The sequence below is a fragment of the Triturus cristatus genome, chromosome 3_1 (assembly GCF_964204655.1).
Source record: "Triturus cristatus chromosome 3_1, aTriCri1.1, whole genome shotgun sequence".
Taxonomy (NCBI): Eukaryota; Metazoa; Chordata; class Amphibia; order Caudata; family Salamandridae; genus Triturus; species Triturus cristatus.
The window spans coordinates 437,607,529-437,632,407 of NC_140583.1; the positions used below are offsets into that span (position 1 = coordinate 437,607,529).

The 24,879-nt window shown below is 39.9% G+C and overlaps 1 protein-coding gene across 1 annotated transcript in view; it reads right to left on the reverse strand.

Annotated features, from left to right (window-relative positions):
- ATP8B4 (ATPase phospholipid transporting 8B4 (putative)) overlaps window positions 1–24,879 on the reverse strand; it is a 3,731,093-nt gene that overhangs the window by 99,741 nt on the left and 3,606,473 nt on the right. The window contains exon 24 of the mRNA XM_085644229.1: window positions 9,651–9,896. Within this exon, the coding sequence (XP_085500355.1) occupies window positions 9,651–9,896 (246 nt within the window). The remainder of the gene's footprint in view (window positions 1–9,650; window positions 9,897–24,879) is intronic.

Consider the following 24,879-nt stretch of genomic DNA (forward strand, 5'->3'; position numbering starts at 1 on the left):
ATTATGTTTTTGTTTATTTAAAATTATAAAATTTTCAATTCATATTTTTAATGTGTAAAATTATTTTTACTACATTTTAAGAATTTGAAGTTTTTTATTTTATTATAATGCTTTGTTTTTTAAAGATGTTATGTTAATGGTATATGTGTATATATGTGTATATATATATATTTGTTTTTATATTATTTTTTAATTATAATATAAATAAAACTATTAGGTTAATAACTTTTTTGTAAGTAGATATCTGTATATATATTTTAATTATTGCAAATGTGTGTTTAACTTTTTTTAATTGAGTCTATTTGTTATATTTGTTAAGCTATATATTTAAAACATTAATTTACTATTTATTTTATTTTATATATATTTAAAAATTGATATTTTAGACAACTATATTAATGACTGATATTTTTTTTTCTCAACATTTTTGTACTTACCATTATAAGTATAGGATGTTGATACTTTTTACATCGATATTTTGGTCACAATATGTTTGCATGGGAATATTTTGAGTGCCGATATTTTGTCAATATACATCAAGGGGTGCAAATAACAAATATTCTTGCGGGACTACGTCCAAGCTTTACCATTTAAATACAAACCATAGCAATAGGGTAAAAGCAGCAAGAAGGCAAAGCAAGGCTGAAGGACCCTCAACTTCAGTAGCAACCGCAACAACACCAGGGTGGAAAGTTTCTTCAGAGGTCCAATCTCAACTTCAAGATTTGGCTTCACAGTTTTTCCGATAGCATAATACTGCATGGATGTAGAGTTTTAGTGAGTGCTGGAGAGCAGTCATTAACCGCCCTTCACAATGCTGCAAAGAATCATAAATGTTGATTTTTTTTAAAAAAAATTGGACCTTCATAGTTTTTCTACATTAGCAGGCATTTAATTATCCTACAAAATGGATATCTAATATCTATGTGGTCTTCATTTTATTATCTTCGAATATATGGTAACACTTCTTACATATAACTTGCTGTATGGACAAGTCAAAGCATTCCTCTACAAATAAATACACGGCTACTTTTTCCAGTTATCAATATTTACTTTTTCACCGTTTAAATACAAGTGAACAGTCTGTTTGAATCTTCTAGCGAGTGCGTCAACAACATATACAAACATACTCTGGCTTTTGAGACCGATTACGATGTTGGATTTGGACAGCCTCTCCGTGCTGGCCTTTCCGACACAGAACGGCTGTCAGATAGTGACTTTGGAGGCTGCTTGAAGAGTCCACTTGCCCCCGCAGGCTACGGTCGGTGGCCGAGGGAAACCCTGCACCGCGTGGCAGACATCATGGGGTGTCTGCGACAGGGTGCAGGGTTTTACACCCCACCCCCCTTACCCCATAGGAGCTTGTTTTACGGCCAATTTCCGTCCGTAACACAAGCTCCCATAGAGAACAATAGGAATCCGACAGAACAGTTCGCGGAAGCATCGTAATCCGGTGGTCAGAACGGCCAATCGCAAGTCGATTGGTCCCGAGTCTGAGACGGTGTCGGTCGGAGGCTTTCTGACCGACATCGTAATGAGCCCCTTAGTGTTTAAATACTTTTCTACATAGAGGTGTCAATTTTGCGAAACACTGCATATAACAATCTACACAATCTGTAGCACAGCATATAGCACACTAATTCCTCAGAGTACATGCAATTAGTGTGTGACAGGTAACATATATTTCACCAGATTATTCTTAAAGAGTACATATTCCTCACTAAAACTTGTAAATACATGTGTTTCTAGTTGAGTACAACAATACTCCCTGGATTAATGGATGAATGTTTAGATTGCTTAGATGCTAGGTGATTCTTTCAGAATATAGGTGGTGCTGGCATGATTCCCTGAGTATGTAGGAACTACATTGGTGGTTGCATATCTGCACAGTTAGTGCCTATGTATTCCATGACTATTGTGCTACTATCTGGGTGATTGGATGAACACATGGGTGTTGCCTGCGTAGTCCAATGAGTGCATATTTAGTGCCTGGGTGATTGGAAGATTGCATGTGTTTTGCCTGGATGATTGAATAAGTTTAGATATCGTGCGTGACATAACTGCATACATGACTCTCTAAGAGCATAAACTCTCCTTTATTCAGGGTGCACATGCATGCATCAGTACGTTTCTAAAACTGAAAACAACAGTTCTCACTTTTTCAAAGCACAATACCTTTTCTTGATGGCATACTTACATCATTTCACAAATATTTCTTGTGTCTTTACACAAGAACTCTCAAGGAACATACTGCACTATTAGCCCTCCTCAATTTTAAACATATCATAACATATCATGTTTAAAGAAATACACCACCCTCACCATATACATGAAATTGTCAATAGCCTTAAAGAACATAGATCATCATGTAAACATATATGCGATGTCATAATAGATATTCACCTCCAGGCCATCTTTCTAAATATATATAGTTCTCTACATCTTTAAGTAAACTCAAGAGTCCCATCGTACATATAATGATCTCCAACCAGAAAAACCATTTCTCACCATCTAAACATATGCAAAATGGTCATATAAGTTAAAAACCACATTGACCAACACTTCCTAATGCATAACTTACAAGTATTACTACTTTATAATTTATATACAGGCACAGCACATTTTCTCATGTTTTATTCATGACTGCACTACTCATATTTAATAATGTGACTAAAAGTAGTACAGTTCCCAGAATGCAAATAAAATAGATCTGTCTGTTCTGCACATGATGCTTAGAAATTTAAAACATTGTCATTTTTAAAGGCATTACTCATGTTAACTTTCACCAGTACTAACATCTTAAACACATACCCTCTGCCAAATGCAGTTCATCTGATATTTTTATATCACATCGCTGTGATACCCCTTTTAATCAAACTCCCATACACATCTTCATTTCAAATGTACATTTTCTAAAATAATTAAAAAGCTATGTACATACCAGTGAATTGAGTTTGTAGATTACATTGTTCTTTTAGCTCTTTCTGGATAGTTTTGACACTGTTAATATTTGTAGAAACTAAACACAAGAATGGAACACCACTGTCATAGCAAGCAACTATAAAATGATAACCTCTTCAACTTCCCACTCTATGATCATGAGAAAGTCAGCAAATGACTGCGGTATCTCCACCTGTGAATGGTTGGCATCTGTTAACCCTTTCCCAAAATGAGGTTCCTGTCTCTGCGTGTTTACGATGGTTTCTTATATAGTCCTGAGTTGGAAATTAAAGTTTGTCATTACTTAAATTATGTCACAGCTCCTCAACTTTAAAAAACAAATTCTGTCTCCTTAACACCCTTCCCCCCCCCAAATACACTCTTAGCCCAATGTACCTAGCAACCCAGTCAATCTCATAGGTCAGAAGTTCACAGCACATTCTAGAAGGAACATGCAGCTTCCAAATGAGATACAGCAGGTGTGGTTTACTTCACAGATTCAAAAACATATCTATATCTATATTACATTTCTTTTTTTAAACAACAGCCAATAATAGGACTTCTTGCTAAGGCATCCAACACACTACCTAACTTTATTCACTTTCATGCTGACAGCATCCAATAAAAAAATATCTATTTTTTTTAACATCTCCATTTTAACTGCTTTTCACTTGGAAAACTACCTCATTCGGCTCCAGCCATCTCCTGACTGCTATTGCTCCTTCAATTCAAAACACTTAGGGGGTCATTACGTTGACGGTCGGACTTTCGTCCGACTCCCATTGTTGCGGGGATCGGGATAGCCCGCCATGCATGCGACGGTCCCACACTCCAAATTAGGATGTGACTGCCACCACGTCGGTCGTATTTTGCAATTGAACAGTGCGGCGGGTGCTGCTGACTGCAGCACCCGCCGCGATGTTAAAAATGCATGTTTTGCATTTCACTGCACTAAGTGGCAGGCACCACACGGTGCCTGCCACTTAGTGCAGTGAAATGTAGGAGGGTAACATGGGTCCCCCAGTGCACAAACACCTCCCCCCAACACAAGGGGAGCCCGCCAACGGGCCCTCGAAACCAATTCCCGCCAACTTTTCCATGGTGGCTCCGCCGCCATAGAAAAGTTGGCTAAAGGCAGCATCCTAATTTGGAGGACGGTGCCTGCTAGGCACGCCACCATTTTAGGGATGCAGACTGCTCCCCTAGGCAAGTGTTACTTCCGCCATCGTAATTACCTCCTTAGAGTGGGGGTTGTGGGCCACAGCTATATCTATTGGGCTAAATAGGGTGTAAAAAAAGAGTGGTATTGACAGGGATTTGGGTTTGCCAAATGTGGAGATTACTTGGTTTGGTCAGACAGGGCTAAAGTTTCATCAGTTACTGGCTTTGGTTAAATCCATTGTGGATTCCCGAGCTCCTCACCTTATAATTGTGCACTGTGGTGGCAATGACCTAGGCACATTGACAGTGGTAGGGCTAGAAACCCTAATAAAAGAAACCTTTGCAGAACTGATGTCTCTTTTTCCTCACACTGTCTTGGTGTAATCTAATATATGCCCTAGACAGAAATGGAAGTGCTCAAATCAATTCTGTCCAAAGATTAACAAAGCCAGGAAACATGTTAATAAAATTGTTTCTGCATTCCTCAGCGACCATTGCATGGGCTGTATCTATAACAATCTGCGTTTGAGATGCATGGAATTTATAGAAATGATGGAGTGCACAGACGAAGGGTAAAGGGTGTTTTTTAAGTAACCTGAAACCCTGCATCAAGGCTTATGTGTAGCTGTCATATACACACATAATCAACACAAAGGCTCTTGTCAGAGCCACAAAGTACCCAAAATATTGTTAATTTTCTTTATAAAGAACCTTTTTTTTATGTTTTGGGAATCTTCACGAAGACGTCACGATGGTCGAGAATACATTGCGAAATCGCAAAACAAATGCAGACATTCAACGGCCATCAGCACATCCAAAAATATTAACAAAAAAAATCTATTCTAAAACTTACACTCCACATATTACTATATACATGCTTCTTTAAAAAAATGTTTAAACTCATGTTTTAACACTAAGGGGCCTATTAGGATGGCGGGCAGACTTTAGTCCGCCTGCCACCCTAGTGCTGTAGGGACCGGCCGCCAGTGGTGCGGCATTCCCGCACCGGCAATTAGAATGCCACCGCCACCGTGGTGGTGGCATCCTCTATTCTCCGGAATTGTGGCAAGCGGTGCTCACAGCACCGCCTGCCACAATGCTGGGAATGCACGTTGTGCATTGTCATGCACAAGGTGACAGGCATGCGCGGTGCCTGCCACCTTGTCTGTGACAATGTAGGTGCACCCCCCGCCCCCTCAATACCCTGGGGTAAGCAGACTCCGCATGGCTTTCCATGGCGAGGTCTCCGCCATGGAAAGCCCTGCACCGCTGCCCAAGCTTATATGGATGGCGGTGTCTAGCAGATACCGCCACCATATCCAGCCCCTTTTCCGCCCGGTCGACTGTTCGCCCGGCGGAAAACCGGCAGACGGTTTTCCCGTCTGCTGGGGTCCCCGCGCCATACTAATATGGCAGGGGAAATGGGTGGTGGGCGCCCTACATCATAATAGACCCCTAAGTTTCTTTAATATCCATCTTTGAGACCTATTTTTAATTTTTGCAGCTATTCGGAAAGTTGTGATGATGCCATTAACCGTGACTATCGCACTTGTACCATAAAGGGAAAAACACACATATGCACACATATTACAGTATTTTACACACATTCTAGAACAACCATCTCTGAAACCTCTTTTCTGTTTTTGCTGTGAGGCCGGAGATCGCAATGACGTCCGTAATCGCAATCCCAGTGGATACAGCGTGTAAGTGGAAAGGAAAAGTAGGAATTCAATAGCCACCACCACATTAAAAAAATATAACTATATAAAAAATTCTAACCATCACACTAGATAGCTCACTATCTAAATAATCCTACAAAAACTTTTATAAGAATCTTACTATCGCTATAACACTGCTTATTATAAATTCACTGATTTGTTAAAAATTATTTCACCAATATTTGCGATGATTTATTGATAGCCGTGATGCCCTCACGATGGTACATGCGGAGTCGCTCTGGCAGTAGCAGCGTCATCGCGTATATCGCACAATATTAAAAAATATCTATTTTGGACACATAACTTGTGTCACTAACACACCCATTTCTTAATCATGGGGTCAGAGTATCTGCACCCTGAACCCTTATGTTAGATTTCACACAAATTTTCAGCCTCAGGAACTTTTCCCAGATGATAACATGGCAACCACAACTTTCTGTTCAGGTTGTGTCTCGCCAATTAGAGCATTCCTCGCTAATGTGTTCATTCGCGATTCATCACAAAACCTGCGAGGTATATCTATAATATTCGGCTCAAATTTCTCAAACTACTGTACAGATTTTTTAAAAATTACAAAAGCACAATCTGCATAACATCTACCTTTCTCCCAAATTTCGTGTAATTCCATCCAGCTGATCAGGTTGTAGGTTCGACAGCGTATTTGCATAGGAATTAACATTACAAATGCACCCTTTTTTCGCACCCCTATTTCTCCGTTCCCACTCCACGTATCAAACTTTCCATGATACGCAGAATCCACTTTGACACTTTTTTGGAAAATGTAATGAGATTTGTCAAATGAGGCCAAAGTTATAGGCAAGTCAAAAAGTGCTTTTCCTGTGGAAACTAAGGGGTCGATTAGGATGTAGTGCGGATTGCCACCGCCCGCATGGCGGTGGTGATCCACCCTACATCCTTCCCCGCCTGCCACCCATTTCCCCCCGCCATATTAGTATGGCGGGGCGACCCTGGCAGACGCGAAGACCGTCCGCCGGTTTTCTGCCAGTCGGCCAGTCAACCGGGCGGAAAAGGGGCTATATATGGTGGCGGTGTCTGCTAGATTATAGGGTATTGGATGGCGGTGTCTGCTAGAAGATAGGGTATTGGATGGTATGAATATTTTTATGGTTTGGGGTGGGTTAGGGTATTGGGCTATTAAGGTATTGTTAGGGTTTAGCGATGGGTAAAAGTATTGGGTAGGAAGGGTGTTTTAGGGTTTAGTGGTATTGGGTTGTAAGGGTAATTAAAAAAGGGGGAATTGGGGGTCTTCTCACCAAAATATTATATATTATAGATAGATAGATAGATAGATATACTTAAATTCCTCAATAAAGCGCACACTCGAAGTCCTCTGCAAATACAAAGTGCTTAGAGTTTTCTGGTGTTTTTGTTTCAAAGGTTCTTGGGTGATGACATCATGAAATGTATCAATACAGTCATGCGGAAGATTCGGGTAGAACACAGAGCGTGGTTTAAATCCCGTACATGCCGCTCTGTCAGTGATGATATCAAAACAGTTATAGGAACTGGACCCTTCGGTCAATTTTTTTATAATTTTGTATTATTTTATGCATTTTGATGTTGACAAAAATAAAATTGGAATCAATTGTGGAATAATATACTATGCACAATCAAATATGATTATATGAACACTACATGATATGTTATTGGGACATGAGTTATTTTCCCCAACCAAAGAAAGTAACTTTGTAAACAATTTATAGACTCCAATATGGCCGCTATTGTAATACTACTATTGCCATTGGTATGAGAAAAAAGTCCTATGTCCATGTTTTTGTTTAAATATGCACGATCATTTTTTTGACTCAGCGTGTGATCAAGGCAATTCTTTGCTGAAACGCGTAACTGAGGAATAAAGTTCCAAATTTGCATTTGCAGAGGACTTCAAGTGTGCGCTTTATTGAATAATTTAAGCAAATTTACGTCCGCCTGTGGTTCCGCCGGCACCGCGTACCACCTGACGACAGGCTCGGTCTCAGGAGGAACCTTCTCTTTTCTTCGATACATATACATATATATATATATAATGGATTGCATGATTAAGGCAGGTGATGCCGAAACGCGTAGCAAAGGAATACTATCATTAAACCTGTGGATTCAATGAAAGTCGTTGGTGTCGGCGTCCTTTCTTTGGTTGAAGATGGGAGTTGGTGGTTGATATATATATATATATATATATATATATATACACACACACTTACCTTAGTAATACTTACCTTAAATAGACTATCAATCTAATGGTAAAGGCATCCATTGTAAAAGTATATCTGCTGTCTGGGACTTGATCGGCCATGACATATTCATATCATTGCTCATTTAAACATTACACACCACAAATAACATAGTTTTTCAACGTTAGAATTATACGTGCTAATATATCCCTTCTCAAATGGCCGAGATGATAAATGGAGATATGAAATATATATTTTTTTCTCTGTATGTACGTAAAACTTGTTGGTCTTTGCTTGAAACTGAATTAATAATGACCACATATCTAGATAACGATGCAAACTCAATTGTGTATATTTTAAGTTTAATTAAAGATGAAAGTTCTGATAAACCTAATGTTACTGATTTAAATACTGTTAGGATGAACGTTTGAAATAAACCATGCAATGTTTAAAAAATTTGCCTTGAATATTACATGGAGATGTTTGCATTAAACACATACCCCATTCTATTTTACTAGGATCGGACATTGTGAAACAGATATGTAATTCAGAGATTTATAGAACACAATAAGTGAACCAATGAATGCACGTGGTATTTTAGGATAAACCTAGCCAAACAGTAGTCGAGCGTTCTACAAGATGATGTAAGAGGTAGCGAGTTCACTGTTCCTGAATCGTGATGTACTGTTTCCTAAAGCAGAGTGTCTTCAGCTCTTTCCTAAATTGAAGTGGGGCAGTGGAGTCCTGATATATACAGGGGTGTTGTTCTAAATCACGGGCGCATAAGTTTAAGTGAAGAATGCCTGGAACCATGTTTGTTTTCTTTTTTAGGCTCCATAGCCTCTACTCTAATGGTGTGCTAAGAGCCAGTGTAGATGATTAGTTTGTCAGTCAAACAGGCAGCAAGCATGCCTGTTGTGATGGCTTTGCCAATGATACCGCTGGTTTTGATGATGATGCATGCAGACACAAAGGTTTATTATTAGTATACACGCCCGTGAGCTGCAGGTTACACACAATGTTCTTTATTAGACAAATCAGCATCATAGGCCAATTTATGATGATTTCCACATGTGACTAGAGATACTATAAAGATCGCTGCAGTAAGTGCATTAACCACCTGAACTTTCTGACCAGGATTATACACTGGGAATGACTGGATACATATGGATACCGACATCAGATGCTTTAGTTTCCTAAGGTGTCAGAAAATGAAGTTTGTTTATGACCAGTGCCGTAACCCAGAAAAGCTGTACTATATACCTTCCCGTCAATTTCTTTGGAGCAGAGTCTAAAAAGAATATATATTTACTGTCACACTAGGCTGATTGTCATTGTTCATCTTTACTTCGCCACTATGACTCTCCACCCCCTTTCAGACGCTATCACCCCCTTCTTGTGCTTTGCAAAAAAACATACGCTTCCATTTCTAGCACAGGAAAATGTAATGGTAATATTAACTAGCATTAACTACAGAAAATTACATTTGGTCTGGACATTCTAGAATGTAGGTTTTTGTATTTGAAGTAAAGTTCTCGATTTATATTCCTTGCAAAAGTAAGTGACCTCAGTTTTTTGTTTTTCTCTTCTTACATTTTCTCTTCTTGAATAGCTATTAGGAAAGAAACATTTACTGTACCTGAACGCTAACGACAATAATTAGAGATGTGGCAACAGTAACAGCAAATGACTGATAGTCTAAAATGTGTTTCCCGTCTTCACCAACTGCGTCGTGAAATGCTCCGTACGAGATAAACAAGAGGACAAAGGACGTGTAGAGACCCTGTGCTGCGCAGATGAAGAAAGTGCCTTTGTTAAAGAGCAAATTTAGTTGTCCCGGTTCGTACAGGTTGGTGTAGCGCAGGCTATTCTGCTCATTGACATCCTGCGGAAAAAACACAGGCCAACAGAAAAAGGAATTAATTTACAATAGAAAAGAAAACATGCGAAATGCTTTTTCTTTCTTTATTTTTAAATAAAAAGAAGGGCTACTGTCAGCTTTTGCAGTTTTTTCATGTATATACATACATATGCCTTTATACATGTGTGTGTACATTTACTTATCATGAAAATATACTTTTAGTGTTTTAAAGCATTTTTAGCGGGGCTACAAACTATAATTTTCTTTACGGACAATTTTAAAGAACAACACTAGCATTTACAGGGTGGGAAAAGGTAGGGTTGAAGTTTCGGAATGCCCACAAACGTAGGTATTAATGGCCATTCCCAAATTTAAAAGACTAACCACTCCTTGTAACGCCTAATTCTTCACATTTCTCGGCATCATGGCAGCAACAACTTTGTGAACCTAATCCATTCTTTTTTGGGTTTTGCCTACTCAGTGACTGCGCATTTGAAAACTCTTGTATTTAATATTTCTTAACAGTTCCCATTGCCGAAATACTGGGTTCATTCGCTTTTGTGTTGAACTTTTTTTCCAACTACACACATTTACAATACTTCTACTAAAGCTGTTCACACTATTTAAGCCCCATTTACTGTCAAGATAAGATCTCTTCCCATGGAAAAGGCAGACAGCTTCTAACAATATTCTGGAATGCTTGCTATTTATTACTTAGGGACTGATTCCGATGTTGTTAGGAAGGGATCCGGATGGGATTTGGTATTGTCGAATCCGATTCAAAACCCTTGCTTCCTACCGAATCGTACAGTGTTCCCAACAACCGATTACAATGCTCGGAAACCGTTTGAGCAGACCAAATCGTTTCTGAAAGGCATTCGGAGCCGATTCGTACAGCTCTATGGACACGGTTTCCGGATGAGCGATTCCGATGACTGATTCGGACAGCTGTTCCGATTTGGTTTGCCCGAGATGAAACGGCTGCCGGAATCTGTGTTTGGGGGCCCGTTGCGGGCCCCCCTTCACCCACAGGCAACCGAATGTGGCCTGTGGGGGTACCCAAGGGACCCCTCTTCCCAACCATGCAAAACGTGGTAGGCACCATGGGGTGCTCGCCACATGGTGCAAGGTTTTCCCCAACCACTCCTTTTTTCAAGGGGAGCCTGTGTTCGCTTTTGGGACACAGGCTCCCATTGAAGTCACAGTAAGTCCGACCGAACGATGCTGGGAGGCATCGTAATCGGTCGTCAAGACTCACAGGACCCGATTGTTTGGAAACTAGTCCAGAGCCGATTCGTTCGGAACAGTTTCCTAACAACATCGGAATCGGCCCCTTAGTTGTGCAAAGCAGATGTTTTAGCCTTAAAACGTTTGTGGTATTTCCTATTCATGCCTCAGTACCTTTCTTTGCACTTTGTAGGCATTATGGGCTTGTTTTTTTCAACTTAATTTATTTGGTCATTATGATGAAATTCTAAATGTTGCAATAAACATTGCACGTTAAAAATAAAGTTAATATACAAGAGCTATGCTATATTTTACTACTAAACAGGCAACCAGAAGTGCAGTTACCTTGTAGACAAAACGGTCATGATTTGAATGGTGCAGCAGGTGCAGTAGCAGGGGATCAAAAGTTGTGAGAACTCCTCTAAACACATAATATTGCTTTATTTGACTACTAAACAGACAGTAACAATTGCATTTATGTTGCAGTTAATAGTGACATGATTTGAATGGTGCAGGAGGTGCAGTGGCACTGGGGCAAAAGTTCTAGGGACCAGATTTTTGCTACATTTTACTACTAAACAAGACAGTCATAAGTGCATTTATTTAAGAGGTATTACGGTGATGAATTGAATGGTGCAGCAGGTGCAGTAGCATCAGGACCAAAAGTGCCAGGCACCCTACTAAACACCTAATTTTGTTAAATTTTACTCCTAAACAGGCAGTCACAAGTGCAGTTACCTGGCAGGCAACAGGGTCATAATCTGAATGGTACAGTAGGTGCAGTGGCACAAGTCCCAAAATTTGGCAGAACTCATCTAAACACCTAATATTACTATAGTTTACTACTTTACAAGCAGACACAATTGCAGTTATCTTGCAGTTAAAAGGGGCTTGATTTGAATGGTGCAGCAGGTGTAGTGGCATCGGGACCAAAAACTCTATGGACCCCACTAAACGAAAACATTTCTAAACTTTACTTCTAAACAGGCAGTCACAAGTGCAGTTAACTAAAAGGCAGTAGGGCTATGATTGCAATGGTGCTGCTGGTGCAGTGGCACCAGGGCAAAAGGCTGTCAGAACTCCTCTAAACACCAATTATTGCTATATTTAACTATTAAATAAGAAGTGACAAGTGTAGTTATCTTGCAGACATTAGGGTCATGATTTGAATGGTGCAGCAGGTCTGGTGACACCGGGCCCAAAGCTCTAGGAACCCCTCTAAACACAAAATATTGCAACATTTTACTATTAATGGGCAAGTGTTCTAGTCTGGCCTGCTTGGTTGGTTTCTGGTATTGCTTTTTTTCTTGTTCTTCTGGAGTGGTCTGTGTTACATACCTGGGGTTCCAGAGGGTTGATGGTGTCGAGAGATCCTGGACATTGAATGAAAGAACAAGATTGGGGTAAACCAAGCAAGAAGAAATCAGCTGAGATGCGTCGGATGGCTGGGTACTTATATAAATGTTAACTGTTTAACTGGTACCTGCAGGTTTGAAGCACTATGTCAATATTTTTAACAGATTGTATTTCTCTTGTAACACTCCATCAGGACCAGAAGTCTTAACGATCTGCCTTTGTGCAATTCTTGAAGGAGGTTTAAAGCCACGGTTTCAATCCACTGGATGTCTATTTTGTGTTTGTACATTAATAAGCTCTTGCTCGCATGAAAAACCAAAAAGTCAATCCTAGTTTAAGTTAGTGATTGTAGAGAAATAGTTTGCGTGAAAATACTGGTATGCTCTGCATAAAGATTATTAGGAGCTAAATTCAAATGTATAAAACCCAATAGTGATAATTGTTGGATTATGATTAATAATTAGGGCCTTATTACGAGTTTGGTGGCGTGGGAGCGGGACCGCCCCGACGCCAAACCTGTGTAGGCACCGCCTATCATATTATGACTTTTTCAGTCACTGGTGGGTGGTTCTTTGGTGTTCCGATGGCGATAGGCACCGAAATGGGAACGTCAAAGGTAGTACCTGCACGGCATGGACTGGTGCAGTCCACGCTGTGCAGAGACTGGGGTGCATGCACACAGGGGGTCACAACATGTCTCCCTGCATGCAACCCATGGCCCAGAAACAAAACAGGGGGCCCACTGCCACTGTTTTCATGGTGGTGGAACTGCCATGAAAACTGTGGCAGACAGGAACCCCATAATGTGCTTGGCGGGACTGCGACTGTCCGGCCAAGCACTGCGGCCTCAAGACTGCCACGCCACCATCAGGGATCTCTGATCCCGGGCAGTTGCGGCTGTACATTGGCGGTCGGACCACCCTAGTAGTAATGGGGCATTCGGAAGACCGCCAAGCCCCCTCAAGTCTGGCAGTCCATGGACCGCCAGACTCATAATCAGCCCTTAGTGATTGGTTCCTAAGGTTATGGACGCCAACTAAGGAGTCAAGTATGCTCGAGATGTAAGAGCTGATGTTGTTCCCAAGGAAAAGGTAAATTGCTATTTAAGGAGCATGTGTTGTAGAGTGCCTTATTGCATTTTAAAACTCCCAAAAAGTATTTGCGTTGGTTAGGCATAATTTATAAAGTTCATGAAGGTCCAGTGAGACATATGGGCAATCCCATACTAGATTTGAAAAAGTGAGGGTGCAATTTTGACCTTCTGAGATTTGTCCAAATAATTTCCCATTCTAGAGGTGGAAGAGTACATGGTTTAGATTTATTAAGGGTGGATTCCCATTTGAATTTGAGGTTTTCAGTTAGCTTAGATTTTTTAGGGGGAATTAAGGCATAGGTTTTCACTGCACAGTGACCACGCTATTTTTCTAGAAGTGGCTGAGAGATCTGGTTCATGAGGAGGTTTGTTTTGTAGATCAGGTATTTTTAACTCCTGGACCCTAAATCCAATAGAGAGTTTACTTCTAAACATCCTTCTAAGAATTGAAACAAAAAATATTTTTTCCGTTTGGAAGGATTACACACTACTTTCCGTTTGTACATAGTGGACATGGTCTAAATTTATAAGAGGGGCTGACAACAATCTGAACACCTTCCTACCCAAAAGCTCATCCAAATAATATTTGGGAAAAAAAGACGCATACATCACAAATACAAATCCCCTTACTATACAAGACTCCACAATACACCATACGTTCACCAAAACCTTTGAAAAGTCAATCTAAAATCGCTAGATCTCAACCACAGAAACCAAAATCGTATACAACCCCCTACACTCCTGTCCACTACACACTCCCTACCGCCCAATATCTAAGTTCTCACTTCTCTTATCTACTCTTCTATCTACCTTATCTCTCTCTCTTATCTTCAACTATAAACATATATTCTATAGTATTATTTATACAGAATGTGCCGACATATATATTTGAATTCACATCTCACATCACCACCATTATTGTTGTGTCGCCACACAAGAACACGCTCAGACAGGTAGGTCAGCCTTATGTACTTTATTAGTTTCTTCTTCTCGGTGCCCACATGCACGTCCACCTCCTTGCCCTTGTCCTCATAGAATGCCCTCCCCACTCCCTGACCGGAAGTGGTGTCCGATTGTTGTCCCCTCACAACATTCAGGTGCAGGGTCCTAGTGCTCTCTGACCCAGGTCACTACAATTATCACTTTATAAGGTTTACTGTAATACATTTCTCCTTATATTCCAGACATTTCATTTGTATATCTTATCACACTTTGGTAAAGAAACTAATATACATGATAGGTAAGATATATGTATTACATCTTCGAACTAGGTGACTTTTTCTATACTCCACAATATGATCTGATGTACACACATATTGTACTATTGATTTATTCTGCATTTCTGTTTAGATTTTTTACCCCTATCCAAATATTCATTACAAAAATTCTGAAATGATTTATTCAGTGTTTAATATATTATTAAATACTTGTGAGTTATTACTCCTTATTTACAAGGTGTGTGTTTTTCATTGAGGGGTTCAAAGTGACATCCACTGACAATGACAGCGAAGATTGCATAGTCTAATGTCATAAAGATCCATAAGGTAAAATATATCCCCGTTATCCACTTATTACCCAACTATATGTTTGTCATGCATGGTGACAAAAATCATCTGCCCCTGCTTTCAGCTGTTACGCAGTCACCGAGGAATAAGTAAAATGACCTATACTTCCTGGCCCAAATGGAAAGAAACAAATACATGCTGTCCTGACACCCACCCTCATCAGCCCTGTGCCGCACTGACCCACCCTTCCCCTCTTAAAGCTGTGTTCTCTGTCTACAGCAGAGCAGAGCGAAAACACTACACTGGCAGGCTCTCATAAAGCCTCTCAGAGCATCCGGGCATTCCCTTATTACCTCCCAACTCTAAATGACCCCATAAGATCCCCATCTCGACTGGCCCATGATAGAGCGCCACGTTATTCAGAAAATTGTAGGGGTGCATCATATTCACTGTTAGTCCGCACCCACATATTAATCGAAATAGTATCAAAGTGTGACTTAGTAATGTATCACTTAAATCTGCTTATAATAGTATGATTAGAAATGTAACCATACCTTTCATGAAGAGCAATGTCGTACTTCACTGCAAATGTATTTTAGTCAACGCGTAATGATTGTTTTTCATGTAATGCGGTGCATTAGGTTTAAACGTGCACCAAATTAACGTTTGCATATGTAGTTTGCTTATCCATATATAAAGTCTAATGAAGTTAATGCTTATAATGTGATTATAGAAGTGTGGGTTTAAAATGTGTAAAGGCCTGATCACATATACGTTTAAAGAGAAAGGCCTGTTCATTTCTTATGTTAGCTAAATGCTGTAGGCCGAAAATGATTTCCCTTGGTAAGGCTTTGGGTTTCAGGATGCTAGAAAACCTTAGAGAAGTGGAAAGTTTCTCGGTCTCATGTTTCTTTTGCAGGTGCAAGGACACTTAGCTCGTTAGAGAGACTAGGCCTTTGTTTTAGGAGTTAGGATGGTACGAGAAGCCAATATGGGAGTACACTGGAATTTAGGGATGATACTTTCGGCAGAGAAGGTGCCTGGGACCCAAGGTCAAGTTAATCGTCGTTGGATGGGATACAAGTTTCACTGGAAAAGTACTGGGAGAAGACCTGGCTGAAGAGGTGTGCTGGAGGGCGTGTTTTATGTTTTTTGGATTTTGTATTAGGCACAGTGTCCCGAGGGTTGAGCAGTTGAGGCTTAGATGGGAAGCTAGAAGGAGCATCTTAGAGCGAGCTCTGACTAAGTGAGTGCACTTCTAAGGAAGTTTTCACTCCTGACACCTTTTACTCTCTTGGGCCTGGGAGGGAAAATGCTAAGTAGGGATGACATCTTAGAGATAGAGTAGGGATAGACTAACTGATTTTTTGCTTAGGCTAATGAATTCTAATGTAGAGACTGGAGTAATCATTGCATTTCTGATGTTATTGGAATTGATTTTTCTTCTTATTCTGAGTCGGATGAGACTCCTGCGTAGAATCTAGTTTGTATTAGTGCCCATTTATTTTCTTCACCTTGTATTGAGGTGCTTGTATGTGCAGTTATTCTTGGTTGTAATAAATTCATAAAAATGTAGCTTTGGAGTTAGTGTTCCTTTTAGAGATTTAATTCAATTTATTGATTATGTTTTAAATTTGGACTTCCTCCCCTCTACACTGTCTAGCAGATAAAAAGATCCTGGCGACCTGAGAGGATTCTTGGTGATGGTAAGGTAGATATTGTGTGGGAAGGATTACACGTTTTACTGGCATAATATGTGGGAATCACTGTTTTCGTGCTGAATTTCGACAGAGAGTTTCTCACAGAAATCTTGGCTGCTTTGAGCGGCTGACATCTCCATGTGAAAACCCAAAACGTATAATTCTGATGGGCTTATTATCAGTTCTAGTGAATATACGGGACAATTGTAATGGAGGCCTGGGTGCTGTGATGCAGAATTTGTTCATGCCATAAAAGGCTTTCTTGTGAAAAAATAAACTATAATCCTTTAAGGGTTGTATTTAAATCAACTGAATATCTTTGTTCATTTACTATTTAGCAAAGTCCTAACCAGGCTCGAGTCAGCGTCAGAGAAGCCAATTACAACAGTCGGATAAAAGCAAGTTTGGTTGGCTTTATGGCGTGCATCACATATACCTTTACAGGTATCTCACCTCCTGTGTTATATGGTAACAAGGGGGTAAATCTTACATGGCAAAGATACATTAAAAAGGTACATGCAAACAATAGATTACAAACAACCAGAGGTAAACCTTTTCTTTTTTTTTCAATCCACAGTAACAAATGCTTTGTTCCGTGGAGTGAGGGATGCACTAAATTAGGATTTCTTGTGTCGTCCAGCACTGTCAGGGGCAGAATAATATAATTACCTTAATGAAAATTATATTAATTTCACTGGCAGGCCATTGACACTGCTCTTCAAAGAAACGTTCCCAGCAGGGGAGTTTTATGTGGCGCCTGCCTGCTAGAACACCAGGCCGTCCCAGCATGCAGGCTTGGCATACACACTTTTCGGCTGCGGAAGTTGCTTTGACGTGCCTTGCCTGGGGTCCGAGCAAGGTATTTGCCTTAAAGTAGTTACCACTAAGTTAAGTTTACAGCACCTCTAAAACTACTGAAATGTTGGCATATTTTCTGCCCACATGGCAGGGTATCCGCCCCAGTTCCACTCTGCAAGCCTAGCCCTGAAAATGTTTTGCACTTAAACTGTGCAAAACCATATACAGATATGTTGAAGACTCTTTAACATGCTGAAACGTTTCGAATTAATACATCAGATATTATTAGTGCATTCAGAATAATTTATTGAAAGTGACAGTTTTTAAACATGAACCTAAAAATATTAATTCCCTTCACCTCTCCTATGCAATTGTGAATTGAGAGGCAAGTCAGTTGTCATTTCTATCATGAAGGTGCCCAGATTCTTACAGTGAGAAACATTTTAGTGTATTTAAGTCAGATACAAGAAAGGTACTTGTATAACGCACACAGGTACTTGAATAGTACACACCCTAAACTCACATATTTCAAAGTTTATGGTGAAATAAAATATTTGCCTGCGATCACATAGTTTGGTCAAGCAGAGCAGCCAGGAAAATTCCTAGGTTTTCTTATTTGGTATTGTAACATTCAGCCACTAGATGGGTAGCTATTTCCCACTTCTGCTTTACATCAAAGCTTAATGTTTTTTCTTTAATTTTTGGTGCATTAGGTTAGAATATGCATAGCAGGCAGAAGCCACATTAAAGTTCGGCTCGTTTCGCCGAGCCAGAGTTAGGCATCTGGCTGGAGCCAGGTCCGGGCTTTCAGTGGCACGTCTTCATCTAGTAGATGTAATCATGATCAAGCTAAGAATCCTTAAACTGCTAAGCGTGTTCACCGAAACCAAGTTCATAAAAGAATAGAAAGGACAAAGAGGGTATAGAGGGAAAACGAAACAAGCATTTGCAATGCAATAGGTCTCGCATTATTGAATGTTTGAGCCATTGGCTTTGCATTCTTATTAGCAACGACAATAGCACAAACTTCCAGTAATGCGAGAACTATTACATTGTAAATACTTTTCATGAAAACCATTAAATATTCTGCCAGGGAACAAGTACGTAGACGTAAAGAGGAATGACCCCACCATGTAGGTGCAGGCGCTCCATTCTGCACAGTTTGAAAAACAGCTTGTGCATCATTTAACTAAAGCTAAAAAAAACTTGGATTACAAGCTTACATTCTGCAAGATGCTAAAATTCTGTAACAAGGAATTGCACTTGCAACAAACATTCCACCAAACCTCAGACACCCCAAAGCGGGTATTTTGTTTCGTGCTTGGTTAGAGATGGGTCTGCGTGGAATAGTCAGTAAAAGAGGGAAGAGAACTGTTTAGTTGTACACAGTATTTTACTTGTTGGCATCAACTATTTCCAGGGCTAAGAAACTGCAACTTTTTATAAGACACCAACCTAATCAAGGAAATCTTAAAAACTAATTTTGAAAGACTCACATACTCTAGTCTATTAGACAGCTTCACATTGCAGAGTAGTCCAAATGCCAGTTCAGGAAGCAGGTACTGAGCCATTTTGAATTAACATAATGATCATTTTATTAGTCTTATACTCAAGAACCAAGAGGCTGTACAATCACAGAGCAGGCCCGTAGACAGAAGTATTTTTTTTAGGGGGGCAAGGCCCTCAGCTATGACCAAACATTGAAGCTGTGCTCTATAGGTGCATTCTTTTGCAAATACTGATAATACTACTAAAAAACTACCCCCATAATATGGTGATACAAGAATATCGAGGACAGAATAATGAGCGGTAAAATTTCATATAGGGACGTATAAATGTACTATTCCTAATTTCACAACTACATCTGTGGAAGATATAGATATATTGCGTAGGTACATAAATGTAGCATAAGGAATAGAACAACGATACTTACCTGTCAATATTTTCAAATCGATATCTGTCATAGATATTCTGGTTTTGAAATTCAGGATGCACACAGTGTGATTCTATGTGAAGGAATATGTGGATTTTTTGAGGTACATATTAACCCCTTCAGTGCCCATGACGAGCTGGACTCGTCATGGGCCGCGGTGGCGCTGTGCCCATGACGAGTCCAGCTCGTCATAGACCCCGCCCGCTAATGCAACGGCCGGCACTGGGCGGGGAAAGGGGCGGGCACTGAAGGGGTTAAAGCACACTCAATCAGCTTTTCACAATCTAACACTAAATCCTATCAATTAGATGGTAAAGTATCCGGCACCGTTTCATATTTTAAGCATGTATGACTGTCGTGTACTAAGTGTGAAGTGTTTAATTGCATTGGGATTGTTTGCCATTACTACAGGTGAAGATAAAAGTCAAGCTTCATGTTATGAAACAGTTAAGAGACTGTCATATTTAAATATACACTAGAAAGCCAAAATACCTCCCTAACAGAACGTTAACTTCTCAGCAAGTAGGTTGTACTTTTCAGTGACTATACCAGCAAATATAGACATGGCTGATATGGATTAAAAGAGAAGGTGTAAGCACTTCTCACAAAGACCATACAGTAACACATATCAAGAGGGTGCCATTATTAAGCAATTTGCAAAAAGCAATGTGCCTTAAGTAGCCATGCTTAAACATTATTGTGATCATAAAGACCACTGTGCAAGGTGATTTGTGGATCTTAAACTAAAATCACTTTTAGAAAATAAAGTGCAAAATTGTGCTTTGAAATCATATTTGACCAGGTGTATCTGCAAAAACATGATACGCTTATACATTCCACTTAAAATTACCAATCACCATTTGCCTACATGTACCTAACTTTCCTTTTGCTCCTTTAGATTCTCACTTACTTTCTATATTTACTCCCAGTCTCCCAACCTCTCTCAACCTTTTCCCCACTAGCCCTTTGTTTGCTGCTGCATCTATCTTCCCATTCCTGTCTCTCCTGCTTTTTCTATTTATTCTCTGTTCTTTATCTTAATCGTCTCTCCTTTTATAGAACGCCTCATCCCTATCTTATCTTCTTATCTAGTTTGTACTTCTCAATATTTTTTATTCTCTGTCTAGCCCTTTTATCCATAGAACATGTATGACAACCGAGACATACTTTTGGCTATACACGGCTGTTATCAGCACCTCCCACTTTCTTTGACCACTGTGCCTTTGGCTGTACCCCATTCCCAAAAGCCTACCATCCTGTGGGCTTCCTGGAACTGGAGAAGTCCCCTTTGATCATGGAACAAAGAAGTTAATACAATGTGACCATCAAATCCCCACAGCTTGTCACCAATTCTTGTTGGACAGGAAATCAGACTGCATAAATTTGGTTGGTTTTAACTGCTTTAGGGCAGGTGACCTGTTGTCATCCACCACACTACTTTCACAGTACTAGAAGAGAAAATGTTTCTGGAAAAAAACACCAAAAACTTTCTCTTCCACAATCAAAGTCGGTAAGCATGGGAAATACTTCCCATGAGTCCAATGTTTGATTTTTGTTTTGGTTGTATTGCGCTGTACAATATGTGCCCTGATGTTACACAGCAAAACGAAAGTGGAATGGAATCAGTGGGGATCTAAAAGTGTCCAACCACTCAGTATCCCTACACTCCTCATAATAACAGTAGAAGCCCACTTGTGTGACTGAGCTATAGTTCGTGAAATTAAATGCTACCTAAAGCCTCTAAGACACAAAGAAAGATAAAGATTTTGACTTGCAAATTGACCAAATCACGTGACTGGGTAGCTGTGGTATTTAGGCCAGTACTCTGTCTGAACCGAGAGAAACGTTCCAGGCCCAAATTTGGTTTTTAAACAAGGTACCTAGGGAAGTCTAGAGTGCTGTTGTTTGTGTGGATTCCAATACTTTGTTTTACCCAGAATGGCCTGCAAATTCCAAACATCAGCTAAATCTCAGATTTTCTCCATATTTCTGTGAAGGAAAATTCCAGAATCTGTGAGTTTTCATAAAATTCCTACCACCCAGTGTTCCCACACTTCTCCCAATAAAAACACTACCCAAAATGTTCTCCTAATATTTTGCATTTAGTACATTAATTACACTGGATCTCATAACAGCAATTTATCTGGCTTGACCATAAATTAGATAATGATAATGCAGAATTTCAGAGGAGTCAATACAATTCAAAAAGCGGATTCATATTACATAGATCTTAAATGACATTATACAAAAATCAGAAAGTATTTACTTAGCAATACAAAGCCACATTGTGTGGCTTTGTGTAGTTTAGTGTATACAAAGCAATGCAAGGAAGTTCATATTGCTGCCTTGAGTTACCTTGCACTGTGAAGATGCTCTGTGGGTATAGCTTGGGGTTTCTCACACATCCACCTATGGATTATTGTGCATTCTCAGATTTACTAAAGCTAGTAAACTTGGGAATGAGTTAAAATGGGAGAATTGTATTTATTCCTTCATGTTACTTCCTCATTTTATGTGCGCTGCATCGTGCAGCACACATAGAAAGAGGAATATGCTCTATGTATTGTGTTTGTGCAGAAGATTGTTCCTTCCTGCACAAAAACAATAATGCAGGCACCCTTGAACCATGGCACAAGAGTGCCTGTGTTTGCGCTAGGCAGAACACAGTGCATCAATGTTCGGAGACAGCTGAAATGTACCATACCTTTGTGAAAATGCTGCTATCTGCATTTCACCCAGAGTAGTGCAACAAGCTGTTTCACTGCGTTCTGTTGCAAACCTGCACCAAGATTTCTGATTGGTCAACCCAGTGCAGTAAACCTCTAAGCAGACTATAATCATAAGAAATACTATAATGGGACCAACAGAGCTCTTCAAAGCTGCCAGCATACTGACAATCCATAAATTGTGCGTCTTTCTCACACCTCATCAGCCACCACACTGCTATGTGTTGCGTCTCATAACATGATTACCACACCTCAGTGGTCGTCACACACGACATGAAAACACTTCCCACATTGGATCAGAAAAGAAGGACAACACTCTTTTAACCACATACCACCATTTCTGGCGTAGCTTGCTGCCCATTTGAGTAAGTGCTTCAGTGCCACACATATAGGTAGTAAGTGCTATACAAATGTACATTACAATGCAAAATGTTCACTTGTGCATAAACAAGATTTTTTTGATCCTAATAAAGTCTTTGTTTCCATTACTTCCGAATTACAAAACAAAATGTGCTTTTGTAACTGCTGGCAAATGTTGAAATATTTGCACAGGTAATTTACAGGCATTAACATTGTTTGTGAATTAGAAATAAATTGGCATTCTACAGTATTTGTTTTGAACTCCCTGTACACAACAAGCCACAAGAATTATATGATTCTGCTGCTGCGGTCTTTACGGCGTATTTATGAATTTACCTAATTTGCCACATAAGTCATCATTTGCTGCAAATTCTGCAGATTTGAACAAAAAAAGCATATTGTTTCTAGCTAAAACAGATCACAAGTTGCTAACAAGCATTGGCATAGCCAATAGGTCTCGCCTTTGGGACCTTATAAGTGTTTAGCCATGCAACAGTTGATGTTGTTGCACTAAGGATATTGTGCTGCATAACTAAATACTTAGAAGGTCCCAAAAGCGAGACCTATTGGCTATGCCAATTCTTGTTATTTACAGGGCTGTAGTTGTCAGTGTATAACATCACGTGTACTATAATAACGTGAACTTATGTGTTCGTGTGTACTCTTGCAGACCTTTCAATGCTAAGTCTCCAGAGGTGAGGTAGGAGCAGGGCTTATAAACGGAACCATTCTTGCCAGATCACAGACCCGGCAGTAATTAAAGCTGACTTTGAAACGCGTCTTTACCTGGTCCCATTTTCATATCCTTAATTTTACAGGCACAAATATTGATCGATTTCTCAAGTGTCTGTAATAACTCCAAAGGATGTAAGCCATTTATCCCCTATTTAACTTTCAGATGTTCCATTTCATCCTGCATTTCCTAAGTTTTTGCTTTTTGCAGGTGTTGTATCTGTTGTTTTTTTCTTCAACATAGGACACTTGCACAGCAAGTGAGTTGAGTGTGAATACATATTCATGGAGGGGCACGATTCAGAGTTCTGGAGTTGAGGTTGAAGGCAGTGCGAGTCTCTCACGGTGCCTGTTAGTGGTTCATTAAGAACGTCATACTATACCTTCACCCAACCCTTGGCTCCTCTGCAGAGCATACAAAGCAATGGTCACGGTTAGGCAAATGTGACAACCATTTTATGTGAACGTATTGCAGAGGTGCGCAGCTGTCAAAATATTGACAGCCCCAAAGGAAAAGAAAAGGCTGTGTGTATAGGTTATTAGAGTATGTGTATATGAGGGAGTGCATGGTGAGGAGGTTGTAACTGAAGAAAGTACTCGTGGAAGGAGATGACATATGATGCAGATAGGGAATTTATAAAAGCTGTTGGTCGCAAAAGGACATAAGGGTTTAACAGAATGTGAGATTACAAAGGGAAGTGAGTTATTTGGGACATCAGGAGTGAAAAACACTACCTCTTCCACAGACCTTAGTTAGCAATGCTTAATATATAATATTTTATGGGTTGAAACATTTTCATTTCAAATTATTCCCGGAAACACATTGTTGTTACTGATTTATATGAACCTGCTAACTGAATGGCCTATCTAATAGGTCTGGTTGTTTTAAGCGCATATTGATTGTTGTGTGATATGTCTGGATGTATCAATAACTCACAGAGGCACCACATACTGGCAAATGCCACACTGTGTGAAGCAGAAGATTTTAGTTCACATGCTTTAAGCCCCAATCTTATCTACATATGCCACATGTATTGAAAAGGACCACGTCCATGTTTGAGACACCACCCCCCACTTTTTTATTCATCCCTCTTAAAAAACTGGGTAGGAGGACCTAGATTAGAAGTAAAAGACTAGATGACAGGGTATTGGTTCCTGTTCAATACTGCTCTTTTAAGAGTGACTATTTAGATGAAAATTTCCAAATCGTAGGTCATTTCTTAGTATAATATAGTAGGAGACCTCATTGCACAATAATGTATTGAGAGAAAGTGATGAGGCTTAAGGCGAGGGCACTAGTTTGCTCCCGTGTTGCCTGTAGTTACTTTCTATAAAGACTTTAGGCAGTGTTAAGCTTTTCTAATGGATACTTCTAACTACAGATTGCTCACCTTAAAAATATCACGCAGGTGCAGTTTATAGCCAGTGAATTGTTTCAGCAATGCTCCAGCGTGCCAATAGGTGGTGCCATGTGGTTCTACGATGATCTACGGACAGCAGTGTTAAATGCTTGCAGATGGGGGCCACGTTTGTCCAAACCTACTTAAGAATGTGCATGTATGCCTAACAGTTTTAAT